We start from the raw sequence: 26336 nt of genomic DNA, 5'->3' as shown, positions 1-26336 counted from the left end.
GGCTGGCCTCACCTGTGCTGACATGCAGTGCTTTCAACTACCACATGGAGCCTGTCATTTTCCAACCGAACCGAACAGGCTCTGGCTTCCTGCCCATCTGCTGAGACATCCCCAGCACCGCCCCGCCCCGCCCCGCCCCCTGCGTCGTTCCCGCCCCCCACTCCAGCCACCCAGCGGGAAGAACTGCTGCTATTGCGCATGCAGGTCAAAGGTGCTGCTCGTGAAGCCTGGCAAGTCTGGCCCACGCTGCCAGGTGCAGGGTGTGGAGGAGGGTGCCTGCCCTTTATGCAGGAGGCACTGCTACCCGGGTGCCAATATGCCACTGTCTTAAAGGGGGTCTGATGTGCTAAACTTCTCAGAGATGCTGATGCTGCTCATATATATACCAGGGCCCTTCTGCACCATAAAGCTGGGCCACATTTTCATGGAAGTGTTGAGAACAGCTCTCTCCAGCCCAAATGTAACGAACTGGGTCACCCTTCATCACACAGGCTCCGAAGCTGTGCTGCCTGGTGCTCCGGATGTCTCAGGTGGACTCTAGAAAAACAGCTTTCAGCTTCTCACCGCATCAGGACAATGCACTCTGAAAGGGGAGTCCTTGGGGTAGGCCAGGGGAAAGAGTGACAACGTGCAGTGTTCCCAGAGGACCCTTCCCCCAAGGAGGACATTCAGAAGCCTCTGGCTTGGTGAACCCCTCTAAACTCTCAGGAGTATCCATAGTCCCTAAATATGTTCCCTTCATATGTGGTCCAGCTTGATTCAAGGATAGACTTGGGAATGATGAAAGAACTGGTTGGATGTTACATATTCAGACTCTCTCACAATGTCTCTCCTCTCAACGTGACCTTCGCCTTCAGATGGACACTGATGGTCAGATTGTGCCCTGTTGCCAGGATCGGGAACACAGGCCCGGGGTAGCTGTATAGGCAAGAGAACCAGACCCGCAGGCGGGTAAGGTTGGCTTTCTTCTTTGTAACTTAAGGTGCTTAGTCACTGGGACACCTGCAGACAAGGCCTGGAGTTTTCCACGAGAAAATAGTCTGGATGTAAGTAAACACATCCGTGAGTTCAAAGTTCTGCGTGTTTTGCGATGATTTCAGTCTCTTTAAAGACGGGATGGGAGGGTCAGTAAATGCAGATTAGCGCCTAGCGCTCCGCTCTTAGCTTCAGCAACCCCTACTTCCAGGACTTGGATGAAATCTACTACGCGTGCTAGACCCAAAATACTGCCCTCCACACCCAGTTCTATCATTGTCCTTCATTCCTACTCTACCCGCCTGGCAAACTAGCGGATTCACTCCCAGGGCAGCGACCACCAGTCCCTGAGCGGACAAGTACCAGCCGGGAGGGGGGCGGGGCTCGAGGCCCCTCCGCGCGCAGCCTTGTGGGAGTTGTAGTTCTCCCAGCTCGACTGCGGGACGGGCGTCGCCGCGGAACTGGTTCTCCCGTGCTCCTCCGCGCGGCGTCGCGGGGAGCGGGTCCGGGCTGCGGGCGGCGGTGGGTGCGGGGTGCTTGTAGAAAAGTGGAACCCAGCCGTCTGTTGGGGGGTCGCCGTCGCCGAGGAACTCAGGCTGGTTCCGGTCCCTTCCAGAGTGCGGGAGGCCCAGGTTGGAATATAAGTTTAAGGTTCCGAGAGGCGAAAGATTGGGAACGGAGCGCCCCCCGCCCCAGGCTGCAGCTGGAGCGGCCGGCCCCACGCGGGTTAAAACTCCCAGGGAGCCCTCCTCTCCCACCTGCTCCTTACCCCCCACCCCACCCCAGGGGCCCAGGTCTCGGAGCCGCAGCGGTCCCAAATTGGGGGTCTGGATGTGCGCGCCCGCCGCTCCCCGGGAACTAGGGGGCGGCCGCTGAGCCCCGAAGCCCGCGAGTCGTGTGGGCCTCGGCCGCCGCCTTCCGAGGGCAGCGGAGGGGCTTCGCCATGGTCACCCGGGTGTTCAGGGTGCGCAGGTGGGCGCCCGCGGGCGTCCTGGCCTCGCTGGCGTACTGGGTCCACCAGCGGCGCGCGGCCCTGGCCGAGCTGCGAGGGCCGGACGGCCAGCACCCCGTGGACCGGAGCCTGTTGGAGCTGAAGATGGTGCAGGTGGTGTTCCGACACGGGGCGCGGAGCCCGCTCAAGCCGCTCCCGGTGGAGGAGCAGGTAAGCGGTGCGCCCGGCAGCGGCCCTACGGAGGCGGGCCAGGCGCCGTCTGGGGAGCACCCACCTTTGGAATTTTATCCTCTCGGAGCCGGGTTCGGACTTGGTCCGGACGAAGGGAAGAGAGCAGGCGCCAGGTCACCTCCTGGCCCGCCACCGCTGCACCCCTAGGGCTCCCCGGGCTGCGGCTGTGCAACTTCCCGTGCGCCCCTGACAGCTGTGCCCAAGCGCTGCTTCTGGTGCCTATAAATCGCCTCGGGATTTATCTCGTTAAAATGCAGATTCTGATCCAGCAGGGGAGGCTGGGGCCTGAGATCCTGCATTTCTAACAAATATTTGTGTGACCTCAAGTACAGGGTGTAGTGCATTTTTCCCTGTGACCGTTTTTGAAAGTTGTCAAAGAATTGCAGCAACCTTTGTGACAGGAACCAGCCTAACCGCGATCAGTGTAGGGAACAGAAGTCACTGATTTGGGGACAGCTTGCTCAGGGTTTGCAGGAGATTTCCCTGATGGCTTTTTGGTAACAAGTGCAGTATCTTGGGGTTCTTTTCTAGTTGGGGTTTCTGCGGGTAAACCTATTGGAGAGGGGATTTGAGGTAGGAAAAAAGTTAAAAATTGGCGACTCTTGTGGTTCTAAGGTCTTAAAATATACCTGGTCAGGAAAACTATGATTAAAGCACAAATAATTAGCTTTTTAAATAACCACCTTTTTTGGATTGATTTCTTGGGGAGAGCCAGCGAAGGTCTCTGACCTCTCATGGCAGGAGGGCCTGTGACCGAAGGACTGGCTTTCAGTGCAAGAGAATATGCAGCCTGAACTCCTCAGGCGCCGGCTCTCTCACACCTGTGGAAGCTTGTGCACTGTCAGTCCTCCAGGTCAGTGGATGTCCCAGCCTGGTGGCCGGCTCTTCAGAGTCTCTTTCCAGAAACCCTTCGGGCTGTGTCCTCACACTGTGTACTGAAAACCAGTTCTCAAGCTGGCCACCGAGGACGTCCGACCTTTACAGCACCTCCCACATTAGTAAATCTTGGGTGGCACTTCCTTCTCCTGCCGGGTTTCTAGTTAGCCTTTCACTATGGCCGTCCCCTTTCTGGAGCTGGAATTTCTTTTCTTGCCCCCTCCATTCCTTCCTCCCCTCCTTCCTCTCTCCCCTTTTCTTTCTTTTTCAGTCCCTTCCTTTGCCTTTGTATTTAGGTCATTACATGTTCCTTATGATTTTGCACATAGCCCATCTCTTTGCATTCTCCCTTATTCATTGATTCTTGGTACAGAAAAACGGGAAAGTAACATATAGGAATAGAGGACTCATATTAAAGACAAAGTTATGAGTAGTAGCAGAGAACAAAAGTCTGAATGTCTAGGCCTGGACTTAGTGTGTACAGTAATGTACTCCCTGGAGAACCTAAAATTTTTTTAGTTTGTTTTTTTTTAAGGGTTTCTCCTGAGCCAGGGTGGGTGTGATGGGTATCTTTTGCCTTTATGTTGCAGTTGTAGCTCAGGAAGAATGCCAGCTTCATCCGTCTTCTGTCTGTATAGCCACGGAATAATGGAACATCCGAGTCCATGGCCTCACTTTTCAGTTAGGAAAGGCAGTCACCTCTCCTACCTGCTCACATTCTCCAGACTTTAGGCAGATGCACTAAAGATCGTGGGTTATCTCATATGAAGTCTTGTGCACACAAGTGGGGAGTGGAACTAATTCTCTATCTGAGCTACAAGCCAGTGCCATTGGCCTGCTATCACTTGTTTTTGGAGCTCTTCTCTCAGGTTTTCTTTTTCTTTTTTTTTTTAATTAAATCTTTATTGTTCAGATTATTACATTTGTTCCTCTTTTTCCCCCCCATAACTCCCCTCCTCCCAGTTCCCGCCCCACCATCCGCCCTCACTCCCCACCCACTGTCCTCATCCATAGGTGCACGATTTTTGTCCAGTCTCTTCCCGCATCTCCCACACCCCTTTCCCCCCCAAGAATAGTCAGTCCATTCCCTTTCTATGTCCCTGATTCTATTATGATCACCAGATTATTTATTCACTTGATTCTTAGATTCACTTGTTGATAGATGCATGTTTGTTGTTCATAATTTGTATCTTTACCTTTTTCTTCTTCTTCCTCTTCTTAAAGGATACCTTTCAGCATTTCATATAATCCTGGTTTGGTGGTGATGAACTCCTTTAGCTTTTCCTTATCTGTGAAGCTCTTTATCTGACCTTCAATTCTGAATGATAGCTTTGCTGGATAAAGTAATCTTGGTTGTAGGTTCTTGGCATTCATAACTTTGAATATTTCTTGCCATTCCCTTCTGGCCTGCAAAGTTTCTGATGAGAAATCAGCTGACAGTCGTATGGGTATTCCTTTGTAGGTAACTGAGTTTCTTTCTCTTGCTGCTCTTAAGAGTCTCTCTTTGTCTTTTGCTCTTGGCATTTTAATTATGATGTGTCTTGGTGTGGTCCTCTTTGGATTCCTTTTGTTTGGGGTTCTCCGTGCTTCCTGGACTTGTAAGTCTATTTCTTTCACCAGGTAGGGGAAGTTTTCTGTCATTATTTCTTCAAATAGGTTTTCAATATCTTGCTCTCTCTCATCTTCTGGCACCCCTATAATTCAGATATTGGTACGCTTGAAGCTGTCCCAGAGGCTCCTTACACTATCTTCGTATTTTCGGATTCTTTTTTCATTTTGCTTTTCTGGTTGGGTGTTTTTAGCTTCTTCGCATTTCAAATCTTTGCCTTGATTCTTGCGGTCCTCTGGTCTGCTGTTGGGAGTCTGTATAATATTCGTTATTTCAGTCCGTGTATGTTTAATTTCTAGTTGGTTCTTTATCATAACATCGAGGGTCTCATTAGATTTGTTGAGGATATCATTAATTTTATCAGCGGCTTCTAGACAGTTCTTGAGAGACCTTAAAAGTGTGGTTCTGAACTGAATATCCTCCATTGACACTTTTGTCCTATTTCTTTGTCTCCGCATTTTTTATGCTTTCTTGGTGCACCCCCTAGTGGTCTTTGTGTGCAGTCCTCCTGTAGTTAAGCCTTGATTGTTGTAGTTAATACTAGGGGGATTTGACCTCCAGGCCAGCTGGCTGTGAGAATCAGCTGTGTCTGCAGTGGGAAAACTTCTGTCCTCTAGGGAGGTGCTAATCTAGCCTTTGCCTGAGGCTATCTGGCAAATGGCTTTGTGCAGGGCTTGGGCGGGGCGGGTGGGTCGCTCCGGCTCGGGATCAACAGGGTGGGCCGGAGAGAGCAGTTATGGTGGCTCTCAGTTCCGTCCCTAGGGGCTCTGCCTCACAGAGTCCCAGCAACCACTGCAAACCTCGGAGAGAAAGCTGCCTTCGAGTTCCGACTGAAGCCAGACAGTCCTGCTTCTCCCGTTTGAGTCTGGGTCCCTAGAGACTCGCCCGGATCTGGAGCTCAGAATCTGAGACTCCCTCCCGATTGAAAACACCAACCGCACCCTCCGCCGCCAGCCCGCTCTGTGCGCGCACTCCGCACCTGAGTATTTCACTTCAGCACTGCGCCTCCTCTGAGTCTGGGTATGATATTCTCTTTCCTCCTAGTTGTAGAATTTCCACTCAGCCAGCCTTCCTGTGGTTCTGGATGATGTCCATTCCGTCTTTTAGGTGTGTTTTGATTTGGTTGTTCAAGGCAGCAATCTCCGGCGTTAACCTATGCCGCCATCTTGGTTCTCCTATTAGATGTTTTTTTCCTCAGGTTTTCTTTTCAAGATTCAATTTATTAGAAGTTGTTCCAATCTTCCTGGTTCTAGTATTAATTATAGACAAAGGGACTACCTGGCAACAGTTCTAAAACTAAAATTGCCTTTGCTAGATGTTTCCAGACTTCTGACTGGTTTGTAGATAAATATGTGACAAGTCACTTCGGCTATCTCAGAAGTCCTCAGAAAGTGGCATTGTGTAAAACTAGATGTTTTATTGGGTTGTTTTCTTGTGGCTTGAATGGCTGTGACTTAACGTGTCTTCCTTTAGCTCTGCTCTGGAAATAAAACTCTGGAACTGGATTGGCCTTCTCCCCCCACCCCCCCGCCGTTGAGTAGTTTAGATCCAAATACATATTCAAAAGATAATTGTCCCTGCTTTCAGGTTTCCCTCAGCTCCCCTCCAGATGGTGGCAAAGTGGCCTCCAATTCAGGCAGGTTCCTCAGGTTTTGTAAAATAAAATTCAACCAATCTCAGCTCCACTGTTGATTGAGGCATTTGGTTCTATATTTACTTGGTAATGTAAATGAGCTGGGAAGCATAATTTAGCCTTATTGTTGCTTAATACCTATCCACAGCTCAGCTAAGCGAAGGGTTTTCAGGAAGCATTGCATGAAGGATGTGCTGGTCAGTTTATTCATTCCTCTGGAGCAGTGGCTCTTAACGTGGGGCACATTGGCAGGCTATCACTTGTTTTTGGAGCTCTTCTCTCAGGTTTTCTTTTCAAGATTCAATTTATTAGAAGTTGTTCTAATAAATTGGACTCAGTTGGAAGCTTTAAAAAATACTGATGCCTGGGTTCTCTCCCAAAGATTCGGATTTAATTGGCCTAGAGCAGCGGTCGCCAACCGGTGGTCTGCGGACCAGTGGTGGTCCGTGAGGTCCGAAAGGTTGGCGACCGCTGGCCTAGAGCACCCAGGCATGGCATAAGCTTCTCTGGTGAAGCTTTAGAAGGTCTGGACTAAACATTAAAAAAGTTGAGGCTCCAACCCTAGGAGATCTGGATGTGATTAGCTCAGGGGGGATTCAGACATAGGTAACTTATTAAAAATTTCCCAGGGACACCAGTGTGTGGTCAAGACTTAAGACCATTGCTCTGTTCTAAAAAGCTGCACCTGGAAGGTTTTTGTTTAGTTTCATGTAGTTTTTGGAATGTAGCAGAGTATTGTCTTCATAGGAATATGCTTTGGTGAGATGCTCTCTCTCTGTGTTGAGGAAACAATGAGACACTGTCCCACGGAACTCACTGCTGCTACGGCCACTGAAAAGATGTCTGCTATGTTACTCTGCCCTCTTTATGGGGACCCTTGGGAGGAATGTATGTGAGCATTAGAAATGGTGTTGGCTTGGTTTTATCTCGAAGCTTGTCTAGCTGATCAACTTTCTCCTTTTACCAAAAAGCCAGAAAGCTTGGTGTTGAATCGTGGCCCACCTACAACATATACGTGGATCTTCATGGTGTGCATTTTTGAGTAACTTTATCACTGCACCCACTTCTTTTTGTTCCTATGCTGTTAGCTTTTGTCTTTCTTGCTTACTTGGAATTGGTTGTCTAAGGTTTTGCTATAAGTTAGTTCTTGAAAATGGGGTGTAAATAATTAAGTAAAATTATAAAGTTAGTCTTTGCCACTAACACAGGAACCAGAATGAGAGTTTATATGTGGGGTGGACATGGTGTATGGAACTGATGTGCTGTTCATTCTTGGAAGTCAGAACACATGTACTCTAGACTTGGCATGACTTAGATTTTCAGGAGCCATTCCCGGGAAACACCAAAGATCCTCTTTTGGAAACTGTGCCTAACGGGGAGATTTCTCAGGCTGACGAGGCCCTGTGGGCTTGGTGTCAGGACCTGCGCTAGACACTGGGCTTACAAGGATGGATAATTCAGTCTGGGCTGTAAAAGTTACAATGTGGTGAAGGAGAAAGACAAACAGATTCCAGTTATGGGCCTATGCAGGGAGCACTGGGAACACAACAGAGGCATCTCAACCCCAAAATGTCCAAAACTGAACTCGGCTTGTCAGCTGTTCTTCTGTCTTGATCTTGGTTTTAGTCAAGAAGTACCTCCATTACCCTTGTCACCTTAGACACCCAGGCTCAAAATCAAAGTAATTTTTATTTATTCTTCCTTGTTTACCCACCAACATAACTCCCAAATAAACCTTTTAACTACTCACTTGCCAAGTTTGACTCATATGTCTTGCACCAACTCCTTCTATTCCTGCTGCCTTGGATGTGGCCTTAAGCTCCATCTACTGTGTTGCAGACATCTTGAAGCTGGCTTTTCCGCATCCAGTCTTCCCATTTCAGTGTGATCTATACCTCTGGCTTCCAAACTTCTTTAGGGAGCCTGTGGGCGAGGGGGATGCTGAGTGGCTGGGGCTCTGGGTTCCCACTCCTGCTTCAACTAGGGAAATTCCAGTTTTTGCCTTCACATACACAATCTAAAGTTAAACTCTATTTGGCATTTACTCTAAGAATTTGAAAACTGCTCCCAGGTTGAGGCAAATCGAACTACTTCTTTCCTATATACATTCTTCACCATTGCTCAAGCTTTCTATGTTCAGAGTGGGGCAAAAGTAGGTTTACAGTTGTGAGTACATGAAATACAGAGTTTATCCTAGCATTATTATTTATTAGTTATTGTATTTTCCATACTAGAGGCTCAATGCACGAAAATTCTTGCAAGAGTAGGCCTTCCTTCCCCCAGCTGCTGGCACCGGCTTCCCTCCTCCAGCCGCCAGCAGGCACCCGGGACCCGGGCTGGCTTCCCTCTGGCTGCCCACAGGCATCCGGAACCCGGGCTGGCTTCTCTCTGGCCCTGGCTTCTTCAGAAGGATCTCTGGAATGACATCCCGTATAATTAGCATATTACCCTTTTATTATTATAGATGAACAGCTATAAACCTACTTTCCCCCCCACCTGTATTCTTGAATTCTCAATACTATTCTCTCCTCTTACCCACTTTGTATTCTCAAGTCCAGATCTTTGCTTGTCTAAATCCTATTCATTTCAGATGCCATTCTTTCCATGAAACTTTTCTGGAATCCCCGACCCAGAAGAGCAGGCCTGTCTTGCCTTTGAACTACTGTGGCCTTCCTTTGGTTTCTGGTAGCACATGATTTCTGTTTTAGCGCTGCTATCACTTACATTCATGGCTTGCTGTCTCTGCTAACCTGAAAATGCCAAAAGCACACAAGATTGTTATCTCAATCTTGGTATCTTCCACAGGAGCCGGAGGATTGCTGGAGCTATTCATTGTACCTATTGGGTGCCAGGCCCTTTGTTGGGCACCCGAAATGCAGAGGTTGTAGACGACCCAGTCTCTGGTCTGAGGAAGCTAAATCTACAAGTAGGACAGTCTGGTAAAGGAGCTCTTCTCATACTGTTGGGTAGAAGCCGCCAAAAAAGCCCCCGAGGCCTCTGTGGGAGCCAGGGGCCATGGTCATAGCTTCTGGAAATGTTTACCCTGTCTTCTGGAATGAGCAGAAGTCTTTCCAGATGAAAGAGAAAAGAAATTCTAGGTAGAAGAAACATGAGGCTGAAAGGGCAACAGGTGTGAGAATGGTGCCATAGAACAAGGTTGTGTGGCTTGAGAAGCACTGTGTAGGGCAGGGGGAAGAGAGGGGCAGGGGCCGCCACGCCCTGTGAGCCCTTGACGGGTTTTATGCAGGAAAGTGATAACATCAGAACTTGGGTGCGATCAAAGATGGAGCAGTGATTAAAGACAGTAGGAAGAAGGTCTCCGCTCTGAACACCCACCTTCTGATGTCGGTTGCTGCAGCACCAGCAGGGGAAGAGGCTGGTGTTGGAGAGGAGGTGCAGGTGGGACTGAGGCCATGCCTTCTGGAAGAATGGAGAGCTCCTGCATGAAGAGAACCTGGGACTCCCAGTGGCACTCCCCTGGGATATTTCTGGGAGGGGATCCAGATAAGTATAATCACCTGTAGTAATAAAAGCTTAATATGCTAATTAGACCGGACGACCTTCCAGACAAAGCCGGGGCTCCAAGGGAAGCCCAGGTCCCGGGTGCCAGAGGGAAGCCGGTGCCGGCAGCTGGGGGAAGGAAGGCCTACTCTTGCACAAATTTCGTGCATTGGGCCTCTAGTATGGGACATACTAGGTTTTCAAATGTTAGTTTTAAAATAAAACAAAATAGTGGGAAATTGAGGTAAATATTGTTCTTTTGATTGGAAGTGCTGTAGTAGTTCGGGTAAGACCATCACTGGAAGCTGGAGTAGTCACTGATGGGAAGTAAGACTTGAGTTATCACTGAACCTGAGAGAAGGTGGATGGGCAGTGGGGACAGGAGTCCCTCTGAGCAAGTAGGGAAGCGAGCTGAGAAGAGATACAGGGGAGCAGTGGGCATGGTCTGGCTGGGAGGGGAGGAGAGAGGCGGAGGCAGTACAGCTGGGGGCGGGGCTGACCCAGGCGCAGAAGGCCAGGCGCTTCTCTTGTGAAACATTAGGAGAAGCGACTGGTGTGATACAGGTGGTCAGCAGGCGGTTCTGGAAGGATGGGTTGCGGGTGCGGGGGAGGAATCGGGAGGCTTGTGCCTCGGGTGAGGTTGTACTCTAACAGTGAGATGGAGGAAGGACATTGGAGTGGCCTTCTAGCTAGCGACCAACAGGCATGGTGGGTCAGTGAGGAGAGTCAGAGATTTGAGTTTGGGGCCATGTCATAGCTGGGCATGGTCAGAGCATGTGATGTTCTGGAAACCATCACAGTACCGTTGGAGCGGGAGCCAGATTGCAAGCAGTGAAGGAAGATGGTGAAGGGGTGGAGGTTTCGTAAGAGGGCAGCTTCTTGTTTGAGAAATCGGATGAAAGGAAGGGAAATTTGGGGTGGTTACAGGGACATTAAGTAGAGTCCTTAAGGGAGGGCCATAGACACCTGCAGGCTGATTCCTTACCAATTCTTACAGGTATATGGTCACTGAGATTATATTCATTCATTCATTCACCAAGTGTTTGTGTGCCGGGCATTCTGGCCCCTTCTCGCTTTACTGCAGTCGGGACTTAGTGCCAGGGCAGCCTCTTACCAGTGATGATTAGTGTGGCAATGACGGGCGCGGACTAAGGACAGCTGGAGTAACCCCGGCCTTCTCTTCCTTTAATTGGAGCGAGAGCCAGCGTTTCTTCCCTGCTCTCCCATGGGAAAGCTGCAGGCCTCGTGTCAGTGTGGTTCCAGCCGAGTGTTCCAAGCGCTGCGGGATGTTAATGCTGGAAGTTCCAAGAACCTTCTGAACAACGGCTCTTTTCGGTGTGTGTTTCTGTGTGTGATTACAACAGGCGGAGTGGAATCCCCAGCTACTGGAAGTCCCACCGCAAACCCGGTTTGATTACACCGTCACCAATCTGGCTGGTGGCCCGAAACCACCTTCTCCATTTGACTCTCAGTACCGGGGGACCGTCCTGAAGGTGAGCAACGCCGCCTGCTCCGGGAGCCCACTGAAAGCTCGGACGGCCTCCCGGGGCTGGGCAGGGGCTGACAGGTGCTCTCCCTCTTCTCCCGGTTTCTCCCCCGCCTCAGGGGGGCATGTTTGCTGGGCAGCTGACCAGTGTGGGCATGCGGCAGATGTTTGCCCTGGGCGAGAGGCTGAGGAGGAACTACGTGGAGGACATCCCCTTCCTTTCGCCAACCTTCAACCCACGTGAGATCTTGTGAGTCACTTGGAAAACGGAGGTCGCGGGAGCGTAAGGTCTGGAGCAGGAGGAAGCCGGTCCTGACGCCCCTGGTTCCCATCTGACCCGAGGTGGTTCGGGCCGTTTCCCTCATAAAACAGAATCCTGTGGAAGGTGGCCATTGGCGGTCACACCCATTGGCTCTGGGGCGCCTTGGGCAGCCATCTCACAGAGAGAGAAGAGTTCTTCCAGCCCGGAGCTCTTGGAACTAGGTAGCGTGTAAGTAAGTAATCTTCCCTTTTTGAGTGCCGCTACCTTTTTGTTTTTTCCAGTGTTCGTTCCACTAACATGCATCGGAACCTGGAGTCGACGCGGTGCTTGCTGGCTGGGCTTTTCCAGTGTCAGAAAGAAGGTTCGGATTAGAGTCCAAACGTCCTTTTCTTCTTCATCCCAAAGCCCCCCCCGCCCTTCCCTGGTGCCTGCTTCCCTGGCCTCCCCTGCACGCGTGGCTTCCGTGGCGTACCTGCTCCAGTGGCCCTTCTGGAATGGCTCCCGCCTGGCCCGCCCACCTCCATGGCTGCAGAGTGAGCCAGCTGCTCCGATGGGGCTCTGCCTGCTGACTCCTCTCCACCTGCACAAGCTGAGGAGGCAGCCGGCAGGTCCTGTGAGCTGTGTGGGGCTTTTTGCTTAGGGGAGACCCTGCTGAAAGGAGGGAGGGGCCCTGGCTGGGACCGACGCCTGTGCCGCTCTGGCCCGGTGGTCAGCCACGGCGCGACCCAGGGAGTAGCACCCGCACTCGCCCGCCTTTCCTGGTGAGAAAGCCGACAGAGTTTGGGTGTTGACACATTCAGCCACTGAGTGATCGCAGCGAGCGGTTCCCAGCCCTTTCCCCACCGAGGCCGCATCTGTCGTTTCCCTCAGGGCTCCATGTACTGAGGACTCTGCCTATCAAACGAAGCTGCATTTCGTCACATACAGTTGATTCAAATGTATATTTCATGGCTGGTGTGGGTTTCAGCGCATCATGGCCTCACTCATATTAAAATCCGACAATGGTGCCATAGGCCAAAGGCGCTGGTTCTTTGTGCAGCTTCTTTAGCGGTATCTCAAGTAGATGTAACATGTCTTCCAGGCTTGTAAAAATATAGATAAAACGGTGGAAACCTCCAGGCCCGAGGAGGCTGGCTTGCTCCCAGCGGGTTGGTGGTGCTGCTGCTTCTGGCTGAGGTTGGCTGGCGGCCACAAACGGCATGTGTCTGAGGAACACACAGCGGACGGGATGGGCTGCCCTTACTGCCGGGAGCTCCTGAGCTTAGGAACAGCCCACGGAGCCTGGCCTCCCGACAGCTCTTCACTCGCTCCGCTTCTGAAAGGCAGCGTCCTCTTCTCGTAGATAGAAGTGTGGCTGCGGTGGGAAAGCTGTTTCTTGGTGGCAGGCTGGTCTGCAGACAGGGCCCATGGAGGCTGCCCCGCTCTCAGCAAGGAAGGACTGTGTCCTCAGCCTCTGGTGTGGCTGCTCCCTGCTGGGACCCAGCTACCGTGGGACTCCCACTGGACTCTGTCACAGCCACGCCGTACCTCTGTCGTACCTTGACCATATCAAGGGAGCTGAATAGACCAGAGAACCCCGCAAGGTGTTATGATGGATAGAAGTGGTGCAACTCCGGGATGTTGTTTCAGGAGTAAACGCTGAGAGAAACCCCAGAGGGTTGTGTGTGGGCAGGGCATCAGGCTGAGGGAGACGCCTGAGGTCGCTGGTCTGTCCATGTGGTCAGCCATTCAGTCAACGTATATTTGAGTGTCAACCCAGATGTGCCTCATTGATCATAAATTGGAGGCCCAATTTCCAGACCCCAATACCAGATACCAGATAAAAATTATCATGTTATATTAAAGGTTTAAATTATAGTTATTATTCTAACATTTAAAGGACTTATATGCACCAAACTTTAAGAGCTTGGCATTAATGAACTCGCTTAATTCTTATAATCACCCTGTGAGGTAGGTACCGTTGTCATCAGTTCACAGATGAGAGAACTAAGGCCCAGAGAGGCGAGATGACATTCCCAGGGACACAAAGCTGGTGGGTGGCGGAGCGGGATTCAGACCCTGGCGGATGGTTGCAGAGCCCACACCCCTCACCTTCGTGCTCTGAGACCGGTGCCTCTGGAGAGCCTTGGGTCGTTTGCCCAGCGAAGTGTGTCTGAACTGACATGCCAGTCCAGTTAGCACAGCCTGCTTTCCAAGTCCCGGGGTTTGATGATCACTAATTTGGGAGTAATAGTTCTTTGGGGCCTAGACTCACCTAATCACTCCACAGGTTGGCCTCAGCCAATTCCAAAGAGCTGCTGGTGGGAGCTTTGACCATCAGAGGTCAGGCTTGAGCTCTGCAGACTGGGCAGCTGCCACAGGCCCCGGCCAGGTCTGGCGCAGAGCAGAGCGTGTGGAGGTGTTAGAGGTCTTCTCTGAGCGTCGGTGGGAGGGAACACAGTCTGTATGTGGCCCAATAAGACGGGTTGTGCCAGACCGAACAAGGCTGTTGCCTTCTCCATGGTCAGACCATAGGGGCGCTCCTGTGGGCAAGGCCTGGGCCTGTGAAGGCTCTCACTGTCCTTCGGGAGTGACCTCGATGGCCTGCCTGCTGGAGCGGCTCTGTCTGTGTAGACAGAGAAGAAGGGGAGGAGAAGCCGGGAGGAGCACGCTGAAGCCTCTTCCTGCCTGTGCCCCTCTTCCTCCAGGACCCGTCGTCATCCACACTGACGAGGCGAGCTCTGAAGTCCTGTACCCCAACTACCAGAGCTGCTGGAGCCTGCGGGAGAGAACCAGGTAGCTGCCCGCACCTGCTCACCCGGGGGGCCGCTCAGACTGGGGGCCGGCAGCCTTTCCTGCAGGACTCCACAGGACTGAGGGCCTTGCTGCTCACTGCTGGTGGAGGAGGGGGATGGCTTACACGCAGGTGCGATGCTGCTGCCCAGGAAGTGAAGGTACACTTGCTCACATGGTAGACGCATAGTGAGGGGGCAGGCAGCCTGGAAAAGCCACGTGCTGGGCTAGAGATGGTACATCGGCCATGGGTGGGCCTTCGCTATCTCCATGGCGTTATTCTCTCAGTAATGGAGCTCTCAGATGGGGCAGGTGAAGAAACTAACAGGTTAGTAAAAAATGATCAAGCCAGTTATCAAACTGCAAATCCAGGTGGGCAGGCAGAAGACACAGACTTCCTTCTCTTACCAGCGTGCCACCCTGCGGGATAGGTAGGTTTGGGCTGATGGCACTTCTCAGCGCCATCAAGGAATTGCTGGGCTGTCCTAAGAGGATAAAGTATGTGTTTCACAGGAGAAAAGAACGCTGTTCTCAGGCAGACCGGGGCTATGCTTGCATCGTTTAGGGTATAATAAAAGAAAACGCTAGAGTGGGATTTGGAAAATCCAGGCTTTTATTCTAGCCCTGGTGCTTGCTAACTTTCACAAGTCATTTTTGACCTCATAGAGCCTTCGCTTGCTCATCTGTAACATGGGGCTAATGACAGCTAACCCCTCTGAGTGGTTGAGGCTTGAATGAGGTTCCAGTGATGGATTGGATATGCTTTGTAAACTGTTAGTCACTGTTCGTGTAAGGGAACACTTGTTATGTTTTGGCAGAGGCCGGAGGCAGGCTGCCTCTCTGCAGCCAGGAATCTCGGGGGATTTGGAAAAGGTGAAGGAGGAGATGGGCATTGCCGATGGTGATGGAGTGGACTTCTTCATGCTCTTTGACAACATGGCTGCTGAGCAGGTGGGATGCCTGTCCTTGGGCCCTGCGGGTGGGGGAGTCTGGAGTGGGCACCGATGGCCTGGCCCCTGAGCGGGAACTGGGTGGAGGGGAGCGGGTGGAGGCCTCTGGTTTGCAGGCAGCTGTGAGGGCAGGGGGACCATCAAGGAGACTCATTCAGGAGCACAGACGTTTAACTAGATCAGTTTCCGGAAGCAGGTTCCCCAGAACACCCGTAATGTGCGTGCGCTGTGATGCGCAGGGCGGGGTGGGTGGTGGAAAGGAAGGATCCTTGTCTATACGTTTTGGCGTCCCTGTATATCGGACCTGTGTTTGAAGAGTGTGTATGCACATCAGCATATTAAAGACTCTGGGCAGCCTGCAGTGAGGAAAGCTGGTTCATCTTGAAGTCTGTTTCCCCCGACTTCCTGAGTCATAGGATTTCTTCTCTAATCAACACTGAACGCTGCCCACTGGCAAGTGCTTCTCAGATTCAGACGTTAGGCTCCCCGGCCATGTAGCCCAGTCTTCCTTCTCTGGTGAAGATGATGGTGCCCTGGAGCCGGAAATACACCTGGCGCTTCGGTGGGAGATGGGTGCGAGGTTTTAAGACAAGCGTTTGTGAAGTTTTTATATGCCATTCTTTCTGGAAATCATTTTGGGGAAAATGAAGGCCATGAATTACTTGCCTTGTATTTTATTCACCATTGTTTTCTTTTACAGTTAAAAAAAATACAAATCTTTTTCATTTTGGAGTAAATGGGGAGCCGTCAGAAAGGGAGGAAATACAGTTTTTTCCCGGGCCTTCAGATCTCTAGGAATAGCTTCCATGGGACCTTGAGCACACAGCTTTCTGAGCTGCAAAGGCCTCTCCCCCAAAAGGCCTCCCCGGGCCCTGGAGGCTCCATGGAAGCTGCCAGCTGCCAGGCTCAGTGAGTGAGAAGCACGTCTCTCTAAGCCCGTACCCGCGGCCCTTCAGGTGCACGGCCTCCTGAGCTGCCCAGCGCTGAGGAGAAGCGCACGGATCATTGAACAGAGAGCCGTGGACACAGCCTTGTACATGCAAAGTGGAGACAGGTGAGGCCTCTCCAGCTGCCGAGTGAAGTCACGCGTGGTCAGCCTCCCGTGTGTGGGGGGGGGCTCGTCGGACAGCTCACACCTGCCTGCAGGCGCCCTGTGCCCTGGCGGAGACCACCCCCTTGTGCAGGCTCTCCGCGAGGCTCCCCCGCGGCGGAGCTGGGGCTGGGCACCTCGCGCTCTGTTCACTGTCACCCAGAATCGGGAGCCAGCTCCTGACTGAGCTTCCTTATTCACTGACACTCCTTTTGCTGTGAGTTTCAAAGGACTTGAGGTGCAGGCGCCGAAGTAAGAGTAATTATTGCTACTTCATTCATCACCTCACAGCTCACAAATAATCTTCAGGTTCTCGCTGTGAGATGGGGCCCAAGTCCTGGCTTTATAGTTGAAGGAACTGGGCTCGGCGAGGGGCAGAGCCGGCCGTGGGCCCAGCCCTTCCACTCCCAGCCTGTGTTCTCCATGTCACTGATGCTTCGGGCTCTGTCGGGCGGCCTGCTTCCCGACCGGCAGAGTGGACAGCTCCGTGGCCACGTGGCAGCAAGCACGCTTTTGTGACTGGTGGAGCACGTCCCGCTTGCACGCAGCGTAGGTGACTTGGTAGAGGAGGCAATGTGAAATGGAGGAGCAGCCCTGGGAAGACAGTGGGAGGAAGCAAGCAGCTGACATTTCGAGGATTTGCACAGGAATGAGAGCCTCTGCCACTTCCTCCCACTCTGGTCTGTGTCCCCTTCCTCACTCACACGGAACCCCCAAAGGCTCCGGCCGCACCTCGCAGCTTGCTGCCCCCCTGCTCACCCTTCCACATCTGTTCCTGAAGTGCCTTCCCTCCAGCAATACACACGTATGTGCACACCCACACGTAGTAAATATGTTAGGCTTTGTGGCTTATGCTTTATCTGCTGCAGCTACTCACCTCTGCCCATGAAGTGCGAAGGCAGCCAAGGGCGACATGCAGACAAAGGGCACGATGAAGTTTTGTCCACACAGACAGGAGGTGGGCTGGATTTGACCAGCACCCGCAGTTTGCTTTCTCCTGCTGTGAAGCATTTTAAGTCAGACCTGGTCCTTTCTCCTTTGAGACCCGTTAGTCCGGTTTCATGAGTGATGTGTCCACACCCTCACAGTGCCACCCAACGTGGCCTGGCCACCACACACTTTCTGGAAAGTGTGTTACATACCGGACTGGTTGCCTGCTCATCTCCTGCTTTAACGTTCCTTGATTTATGAAGGTGGCCATTTACCCCGTCACATGCATAAGAATTGGGCTAAGCCAATCACGCACCTCCATTCGCTTTTGCCGGTGATTGGGTTCTCGGAGAGCTGCTTTTTCCCTTTGATAAAAAGAGAGAGGCACCAAAACCGTCTTTTGGCCGCGTACTGGCCCGTTTTACTGCTTTGTGACCAGCCTGGGAATGACAGTGGTGGAGCCACAGCACCAGCCCCATGAGCACAAGAACACGAGCACTGACCTGTTAAACCAGCTCTAAATGAGGAAGGTGCTGCGGGCTGGTCTCAGGAGGCTGCACGAGGGAGCTGGCTCCATCGGATTGCTTTTCTCGGGCCTCTGGGAGCCCTGCCCTGGCCAGTTTTGTCCTTTATTCCTGAGGGCCTGTCTGCCCTGCCCCTCTGCCCTCCCTTCCAGCTGTGTGCATGCCAGGTCTGTGTCCTGGGCTTCTGTTGTTGGGAGTGTTTGTGCACAGGGAACCCTCACACTTGCGGCCGCGCCGCTCTCTCCTCCCAGCCTGTCGCTGTCCCTCGTGCTGTCTGACTCGGCCTGTGAGGTCCGCGGGGGCAGCACCGGCCTGCGTTCCCGTGCCAAGTGCCTCGTGTTGTTTCCTGGCCACAGGGAAAGCCTTCAGATGGCAGTAGGACCGTTTCTCCACCTCCTGGAGCGCAACCTGCTGACGGCCGTGGACCCGGCCACGCCCCCCGGCAGCCACAGGTACGCACAGCAGCTCAGCCCGCAGCTGAGGGTGGTGGGGGCCTCTGCCCGGAGGGAGGGCACCCGGGTCTCAGGGGGGCAAGAACCAGGCTGTCAGGGACTGACGGTGGATGTTCAAGAGGCCACAAGTCCCAGCGACATTCACATCTTCACCTTTCTTCCTGCTACACCCATCCTGTCATGTTTTGAAATTTTAATTTTAGCTAAAGAACCCTCAATTAATTTTTCTATTTTTTTACTAATTGAACATGTCAAACAGAGTAGCTCATTATGATATCACTGGTTTGTATTATAATAGCCCAGAACAAAGATAACTGATTAATAGATGGTTTCGTTTGTGTACCTTCACTGCGTATGGAAGGGTATGATACCACGTGGCAGTTTAAAATGGTGGCCGTGGCTCACGAGCCCCCGCCACCACGGGTGCAGGTGGGAGCCCAGGAAGGAGCCCCGCTGTGGAATGCTGGGTGTCCCGTGCGCTTGCTGAGCCAGGTGTGGTCTGCGGGTGAACAGCTTTGCCATCGTCTGGGCTTGTTAGCTTCTCGGGCCCGCCTCACCTACTGAGTCAGAGTCTGCGTTTAAAAGGATCCCAGGGGAAAGGCAGGGGTCAGTGAGTTCAAGCAGGAACATCAGGAACTGGGGGCCAGGATTTACAATAGCAGGTTGTGGGCCTGCCCCTCCCCGTCCGTCACAGCACCGTGATGGCCATGCGTTTCCTGCAGCCTTTGCTGCTTTGCCCGGGCCGTGTATCTGTAGAAGACTTCAGCACCCAGTGCTAGTCCTCTGGTTTGGGGCTCAACAAATAAAATCCTTGATCTTTCCCAAGAGATAGATTTAAGGGTCAGACAGATGTGGCTTGAAATAGCAACTTTATTACTAATCAAAGCCATTTGGAGAATGTGTTGAGAGCCAAGCAGGTGCATTGAACCTTTGAAATGAACTTAATTCCCCCAAATGCAAGCTTCCCCAACTAGGAGAAGCCTTGCTCTCCTACGCTCATCACACGGCTGAGGAAGAGGGACGTTGGCGTAGGCGGGCGGACTCCCGGGAGAGGAGAGGAGGGCCCGGGCGCACATGCTGTGTCGTCTTTGAAAGTCACCGGGGAGGAGCAGGTGGGTGGGCGTGGAGCCCGTGGCAGCAGGAAGCCAGAGAGCCACCCAGCGGGGCCCCTGCTTCAGGGAGGCAGCAGTGGGAACGAGGCCCCTCCCACCCTCCTCTTAGAGGGGCTCCCAGCCCGGCTCACTGATTCCCAGACGCCCCTGCTTTCGGAGGCCAGCGTTCCTGCCTGGAGAAGGCAGGCCGTGGCCTGGCCTCCGGTCCCGAGAGAAGACGAGGGGAGAACTGTTCCCTCGTTGCAGAAAGCTGTACCTCTACGCGGCTCACGATGTGACCCTCCTGCCTCTCCTGCTGGCCCTGGGGATTTTTGACCACAAATGGCCACCGTTTGCTGCTGATGTGACCATGGAACTCTACCGGCACCGGGAATCCCAGGAGTGGTTTGTGCAGCTCTATTACCACGGGGAGGTAAGACCCCGAGGCGGGTGGGGATGGCTGGGCACCTCCCCCGCCCCCGCCCCAGCCGCCTGCTTCCAGCACCAGGCCTCCCTCCTCGGGCCCAGTGGAACCTCACTGGTACCTCGGCTCTCTGCGTCATGCCAGGCGACTTGTGGCTGTGGCGCAGGATGGGCAGGCTTGGCCTCTGGGCAGGCTGGAGCTGGCCTCATCCCAGTCCTGTTCCAGACCCTTCCGGGAACAGGCACCCTCCTCTTCCCAGCATGCCTGCGGGATGTAAAGTCCTCACTGAGAGCTTGTTCTGAAAGTTAGTGATGGTGTCTGGGAGGGGAGTGCTGTCAGCGCTCGCTCGGGGCCTTGGCAGGGGGCTGTGGGGGCAGAGGCTGGAGCAGCCTAGGGACGAGACCGAGAGCCCCTCCCAGCCCGGCCTGACTTGCCCGTGTCCTCCCAGTCAGTCCCACACGGTTGTTGAGTGACTCGGAGGCTGGCGGAGGAGCCGTCTGCCCGCTGCCACGTGCATGCATGCAGAGCTCCGGGCGCAGCTGGCCTTGCTGAGCGCCTCTCTCCCACAGGAGCAGGTGCCGCGAGGCTGCCCGGACCCGCTCTGTCCACTGGACAAGTTCTTGAACGCCTTGTCAGTTTACACCTTAAGCCCAGAGAAATACCACACACTCTGCTCTCAAGCCCGGGTGACGGAACTTGGAAATGGAGAGTGACTGCTTATCCACGCGGATGTATTGGTTTGAAATAAAATGCCCTACGCAGTGCCGTCTGTTGTGTTTGGGAAAGGCAGGAGCAAGGCTGGAGCAGTGGTGTTGTGGGTTCAATTCTCTGTCAAGCACATGTATCTCAGTTTTGGGTTCGCTCCCCGCCCCCGGTTGGACGGTGTGCAGGAGGCAGCCAATGGACATGTCTCTCTCACATCGCTGTTTCTCTCTTTCTCCCTCCCTCCCTCCCGGCACCCTCCTTCCCTCCCACTCCTCTGAAAAGCAATGGAAAAAAAATATCCTCAGATGAAGATTAACAAAAAACAGGACAAAAGGAGTTCACCTGCTTTAACGTAGGGTCAGGTGTTTCCTTCCTGTGGGTGACAGCAAGGTCACTTCCTGAAAGGAGGAGCAGTGGGATGTTGAGACCAAGGGTCACTTCCTGGACTGTGGCTCGAGTCCCACGTCCACAGCGTCTGCCTGTGACCGAGGCCGGGACTTCGTGACCCTGTGGACGTCCGTGGCTTTGGACTTCCGTTCCTTTTTCTTACCTCCGTTTCACAAATCGCCGTTGAGCACCTAAGAAGGGGTCACTGTAAAGGCGAGAAGTTTCCGTCCGCAGGTTGTCAGTCCAGGGGAGGGGCAGGTACGTAAACCCGTGGCGGCAGCACAGCGCTTCAGTCTGTGGTGAGGCATATCAGGAGCTGTTTGGGTTCAAAGAAGAAACCCCTGGCCCAGGGGCAGAGAGGGGCGCGTGGGCGTTCTTAGGTGAGCAAGGAGGAGAGGCTGTGTAGCACAAGGTTAGCTGAAGGTCGGGCACTGCCGGGCAGGAAGATGGAGCCACGCTCTGGGGACCCCGCAGCGGGTGCTGGGAGGCTTGGCTCTGGGGCTGGAGCTCCTGAGGGAGGACCAGGGCTCCACAGTGGAGGCTGGATCCACTCAACATGGAGCTCCACCCTTAACTCTGCGCCCACGGTACCTGTCAGTCCCCCATTCCCTTGTCCATGTTCTCATTCTTCCTCAGAATGTGTTTCAAACAACCAGTCCCTTTACCGCTCAGAGGAAAGCAATCACAAAGCCTCTCCGCTCCCACCCACCTCTATGTTGACACCCCCAGGTCTACTTCTCAGCTCAGGCTTCTCTTCTGACTGCAGACACTCCTGTCCACGTGGATGTACCAAAGACACAGCATTTTCCATGTCAGAATCCAACCTCCCTCTCCCACTAAACCCGCGTCACAGGCTCCCCTTTCTGAATGAACATCGCCTCCACCATCCACTCAGCTGCTCAACCAAAAGCCTCTCCTTGTCCCCTTACTCGGACGGTTTCCTCTGTTTTAATCAGTTCAGGTCTGTCCTACCTCGTTTATTTCGTGAATCTATTCCCATGTCTTCATCCTTGACCTTCAATATCTCCTCCCCATCCTCACTCTAATAATAACTATAGGAAAGTAGAAGCAATCAGAAGAGATCTGTGGTCTCCGCACCACGACCACCACCAAAGCTGCTAACCCATTGGTGGTGGTGGCCAGAGGCCTTCCTGTTACTGAGAAGGAACCATCCCTCCTCCTCCCCAGGGCCAGCCCTCCAGCTTTACACTGGCTCCTGCATTCATCTTCTGCGTGGTTGATTTTCTCTTCCTGTCAGTTATGCCAGTAGCATACAAATGTGCTGTACAATTTTCTGTTAAATTTTTTTCCACGTCTTGGAGCCGTGCTGTTTTTTCTCTCCCCTTTACAACAAAACTTCTCAAAGGAGTTCTTCATACTTGCCCCCTCTGACTCATCCTGAACCAGCTCTGATCCGGTGCCCACTCCTTCCACATCCGTGCAAACGGCTCTTGCCAAAGTCATCAGTGACCTCTGAGTGCCCACTCCAGTGGCCCGCGGCCCGCCCTCTTTCTCAGGCTCTCGTCAGCAGCCTTGGACTGTTCTGTCGTTTGGCTGCCATGACAAATACTCCTTGGAGTTCCTCCAGCTCTCCGCTTCTCAGATTTTTGCCGAGTCTACCCTTTTGTCATCTCTAAGTGTTGGGGTGTCTCAGGGCTCAGTCCTTTTCTCCTACACTCATCCCCAGTGATCTCCTTTCTACTGTGCCTCCTAAATTCACCTCTGAATCGCATTTCCAGGTGTGTACTCACTATCACTGCCTGGATATGTAAGATATTTAGTATGAGACCTTCCATTGTCCACAATCAACTCTCAGTCCTTGCTTCCTTACATGTAACCTCTCCCACAGGCTCCTCCTCTAGGCAGATGGCACCACTTCCACCCAGTTGCTTGGAATTTCCCTTGATTCCTCTTCTCTTACATCGAATCCATCAGTAAATCCTGTTGTGTCTCTTCAAACTGCATCCAGAATTGACCACTTCTCAGGACTTCCCTCGCTACTGTCTGGTCCCAGCCTTGTCTCTCACCTGGACTTACTGCAAAGTCCCGTCTCTGCCCTGTCCCTCTCCCTCTTTTATTCTCAGCATGGGCATTGCTTTTAAACACAGATCACATCAGTCTTCTGCTCAAAACTCTCTCCTGGCTTCCCACGTCACAGAGACAGTCATCACAGTGGGCCCCACGTCCCGGGACACCCTTGCCTCTCCTCTCGCTGCGCTCGGCCACCCTCGCCTTCTCCTGTCCTGTATGTCATGTAACCCCACGTCCTGTCCTCACTGGGATCTTTGCCTAAGCTGTTTCCTCTCTCTGGAATGTGCTCCTAGACCAGCCGTGGGCAAACTACGGCCCACTTGAAATGAATAAAACTAAAAAAAAAAAAAAAAGACCATACCCTTTTATGTAATGATGTTTACTTTGAATTTATATTAGTTCACACAAACACTCCATCCATGCTTTTGTTCCGGCCCTCCGGTCCAGTTTAAGAACCCATTGTGGCCCTCAAGTCAAAAAGTTTGCCCACCCCTAGACCTTTGTATGGTTGGCTCCCTCCCATCACTCAGATCTCAAACCAGAGGCCCTCCCGTATTATCCTACATAAAATATTTCAGACCCTTCCCCTCTCTCTGTCTCCAGGCTTCTATCCTCTTGTTATGGGCTGAATCATGTCCCCTCAAAATTCTTACATTGAAGTCCTAACGGCCAGTATCTCAGATGTGACTGGAGAAAGGGCTTTGAGAGAGGTAATTAAGGTAATAAGAGGTCATGTGGGTGGACCCTAACCCAATATGATTGGTGACCTTATAAGAAGAGGAGGTTAGGCACGGAGGGAAGACCAGGTGAAGACACAGGAGAAGTGGCCGTCTGCAAGCCCAGAAAGGCTCAGAAGAAACCCAACCCTGCTGACACCAGGACCCTGGCCCCCTGGCCCCCAGAACTATACGGACATGCATTTCTGTTGTGTGAGCCTCCTGGTCTGTAGTGTTTTGCTACGGCAGCCCTAGCAAACCCATGCACTTGTCCTCTTTCCCACCGTGGTTTCACCAGTGCTTGACATTACACATGGGCGGCTTATTTATCTCTAACTAGACTGAGCTCCACGAAGACCGACTTCACCTTTCACCGATGTGTCCCCACATCAAGAGTAGTTCCTGGCCCTGGCCTGTGGCCTCAGTTGGCTGAGCATCGTCCCATGCACCTAAAGGTCACTGGTTCAACTCCCGGTCAGGGCACATGCCCAGGTTGTGGGTTCAATGGAAGGCAACCAATCAATGTATCTCATGTCAATGTTTCTTTCTCCCTCTCCCTCTAAAATCAATAAAAACATTAAAAAAAGTCTTGTTCTTTAAGGAGTATCTAAAATGGCTAAGTTCGCCATCTAACTTAAAAAGGAAAAATAAAATAGTTTGTGGTGCATGCAAGTGCTCAAGCATTTGTTGAATGAATGGACGTACGTCCTCAGCACTACTCTCCCAGGTTAGGTAGTGACTTCCTAACGGGTTACACCCTTCCTTGCCTTCTGTCACCTCTGAGACCTGCTTCCTGCTTATTTCTCCAGCCTCACACCCTCACTCATCCCCTTTGGCCAGACTGAACGGTTTTAAGAAAAATCTGGCCTCTCACATGCCTTTGTCCCCAGACCCCTAACGCCCTCCCTTGGCCCTCTAAGTCCTGCTCATCTTGATGCCTCCCTGTTTCTGTTTGTCTCTCAGGGGGGAGGGGACCTATCCGTCTTGTCTGCTACTGTGTTTTAGAGCCAATACGGCTTGGCACACAGTGAACTCAACAAACATGTATGGGATGGAGTCTGAACTTTTCTACGAGGTGGCTCTGTGCACTCGCTCCCACTCACCAGCAGGGGGCAGAGTGGGGTAAACACCTGGCTCTGTGGGGTTCACATTCGGACACTAGACTTTCTCTGACCTGGGCAGTGGTTCTGAGCCTGTTTCCCCTCATGTAATGGAGGTCCTTCTGCCTGCTGGTTGGGGTTGTGAGGATTGAGTCAGCCTTAGGGCTTTCGGGTGTTCTTTTGCCCTTTTGCTGTTTTTGCCCACAGATGTGTAGCTGGGACCGGTCTCCCAGCTGGTGTGGAACCCGGGGAGGCCGGCCTCCGGGGCAGCAGCGCCCTCTCTGCGTGCCCTTGCTGAGGGGGTGGCCCTGTGTGGGGGACCCCGGCTCTGCCGCCCACCGGCTGTGTGACTGTGGGCGCGTCACGCACCCTCTCTGAGCTTCTGTTTTCCCAGCCATAAAATCGGAGGCTGGTTTTTGCCTGCCTGACCTTCTGTCCTGAGGATGGACGTGGGAAGCACTTCAGAGACTCCTAATGTACCCTGGCCTTGACGCTCCCTCTCCATGCTCTCCATGAGTGCTGCTACGATCACGTTCATTTCCAGAGGGCGACACCCTTGGTGGCAAAGTAAAGACCTCCCAGGGGAGTCCAGTGGTGTCCCTGGCATCGCTGGCTTGCTGGGTAGGTGACATCATCAGGACTCACCTGGCAGACCTTCCCAAGGACCTGCTCACGGAGCTCTGTGCTCACGCCCTGCCCTTCAGCAGTTCCGTGTAGCAGGTCCCACTGTGACGGGCCCACCTGGAGAGGGAGGGGGGTCCCACCCCGTCCTCAGGCACCAGGCCTGGCGTGCGCCCTGTGTGTATCTGTGGTAAGGAACTCAGGTCTTTGCAAGTCGCACATGGCACCCCTTCTCCTCAGCTGGGATGCTCTGGGGCACCGCTCATCACCACTCATCAGAGAAACTGCTCTGCTTACTCTATGCCCGGGAAGTGTCATTCTTCAGCTTCGGGCCAGCACTGCAGTCCACTGTGTCCCTTTGGCTGGCTGGGAGTTCTCTGAGGAGAGGGCTGTGTGCTCTGTCCAGACCCTGGTGGCCACAGGGACTGGCCGGGCAGTCCCAACCCTCCCGTCCACCCTGCCAGCCTCTGGGAACCTGCTTACGGGTGGGTGGAGGGAGCTGAAAACACCCGTGAAAAGCTGGTCTTCCCAGGTCCCCTTTCTCCCTGCCTGGCTTTTGAAATGCACAGTTCCCTGACAGCGGGGCGGGGAGCATAGCATGGCCCACAATCTTAATTTTTGAAGTAAAGATCCAAACTAATGTCTGAGAACTTGAGAGAGAACTGGTCTTAGTCAATCAGGTCAAGTCCTGCCCCTGTGTGACTTCGGGAAAGTGTGTTAACTCCTGCTCACAGCCTGTTACCCTCTTGTAAAACGGGGTAACACAGTGCCTCCCTCCCAGAATCGCCGGGTCGCTGGGCGAGGTAGGTGCAGCACTGCGGGATACGCAAAGCCCTGCGCACACAGGCGTTGCTCACACACTGTCAGGAAGGCCTCCGTGGCTCCTGTGGTCCGAGGCAGCTGGGCGTGGTCCCCGTCCTGGAGGGCGGCCGTCGGGGGTGAGGTCCTGGTATTGTTTCAGGGGGGCTTAACCCACGTGTGGGAAGAGCCAGGGGTTTGAATCCCAGCATGACCACTG

At 53.0% G+C, this 26336-nt stretch overlaps 1 protein-coding gene across 1 annotated transcript; it reads left to right on the top strand.

The window, feature by feature from the left end:
* The first annotated feature begins 1464 nt into the window (after positions 1–1464).
* ACP6 (acid phosphatase 6, lysophosphatidic) lies at positions 1465–20520 on the top strand. The gene is made up of 10 exons (XM_036343389.1): positions 1465–2137; positions 11142–11270; positions 11383–11513; positions 11807–11886; positions 14213–14300; positions 15116–15248; positions 16204–16301; positions 18148–18243; positions 19602–19767; positions 20328–20520. Exons 1-10 carry the CDS (start codon positions 1919–1921, stop codon positions 20469–20471), a joined length of 1284 nt encoding a protein of 427 aa, XP_036199282.1. The 5' UTR covers positions 1465–1918; the 3' UTR covers positions 20472–20520.
* The last annotated feature ends 5816 nt before the right edge of the window (positions 20521–26336 follow it).

The sequence above is a fragment of the Myotis myotis genome, unplaced genomic scaffold (assembly GCF_014108235.1).
Source record: "Myotis myotis isolate mMyoMyo1 unplaced genomic scaffold, mMyoMyo1.p scaffold_m19_p_18, whole genome shotgun sequence".
NCBI lineage: Eukaryota > Metazoa > Chordata > Mammalia > Chiroptera > Vespertilionidae > Myotis > Myotis myotis.
Note: the sequence above shows the minus strand (reverse complement) of the source record. Positions and strands in the feature narration are given on the sequence as shown.

Bases quoted from the DNA above. Each gene is read 5' to 3' on its own strand.
- ACP6 (XM_036343389.1), top strand. From the start codon at position 1,919: ATGGTCACCCGGGTGTTCAGGGTGCGCAGGTGGGCGCCCGCGGGCGTC. The intron at 15,249-16,203 runs GTGGGATGCCTG...GCGGCCCTTCAG, and splicing joins ACAACATGGCTGCTGAGCAG to GTGCACGGCCTCCTGAGCTG. The intron at 16,302-18,147 runs GTGAGGCCTCTC...TCCTGGCCACAG, and splicing joins TACATGCAAAGTGGAGACAG to GGAAAGCCTTCAGATGGCAG.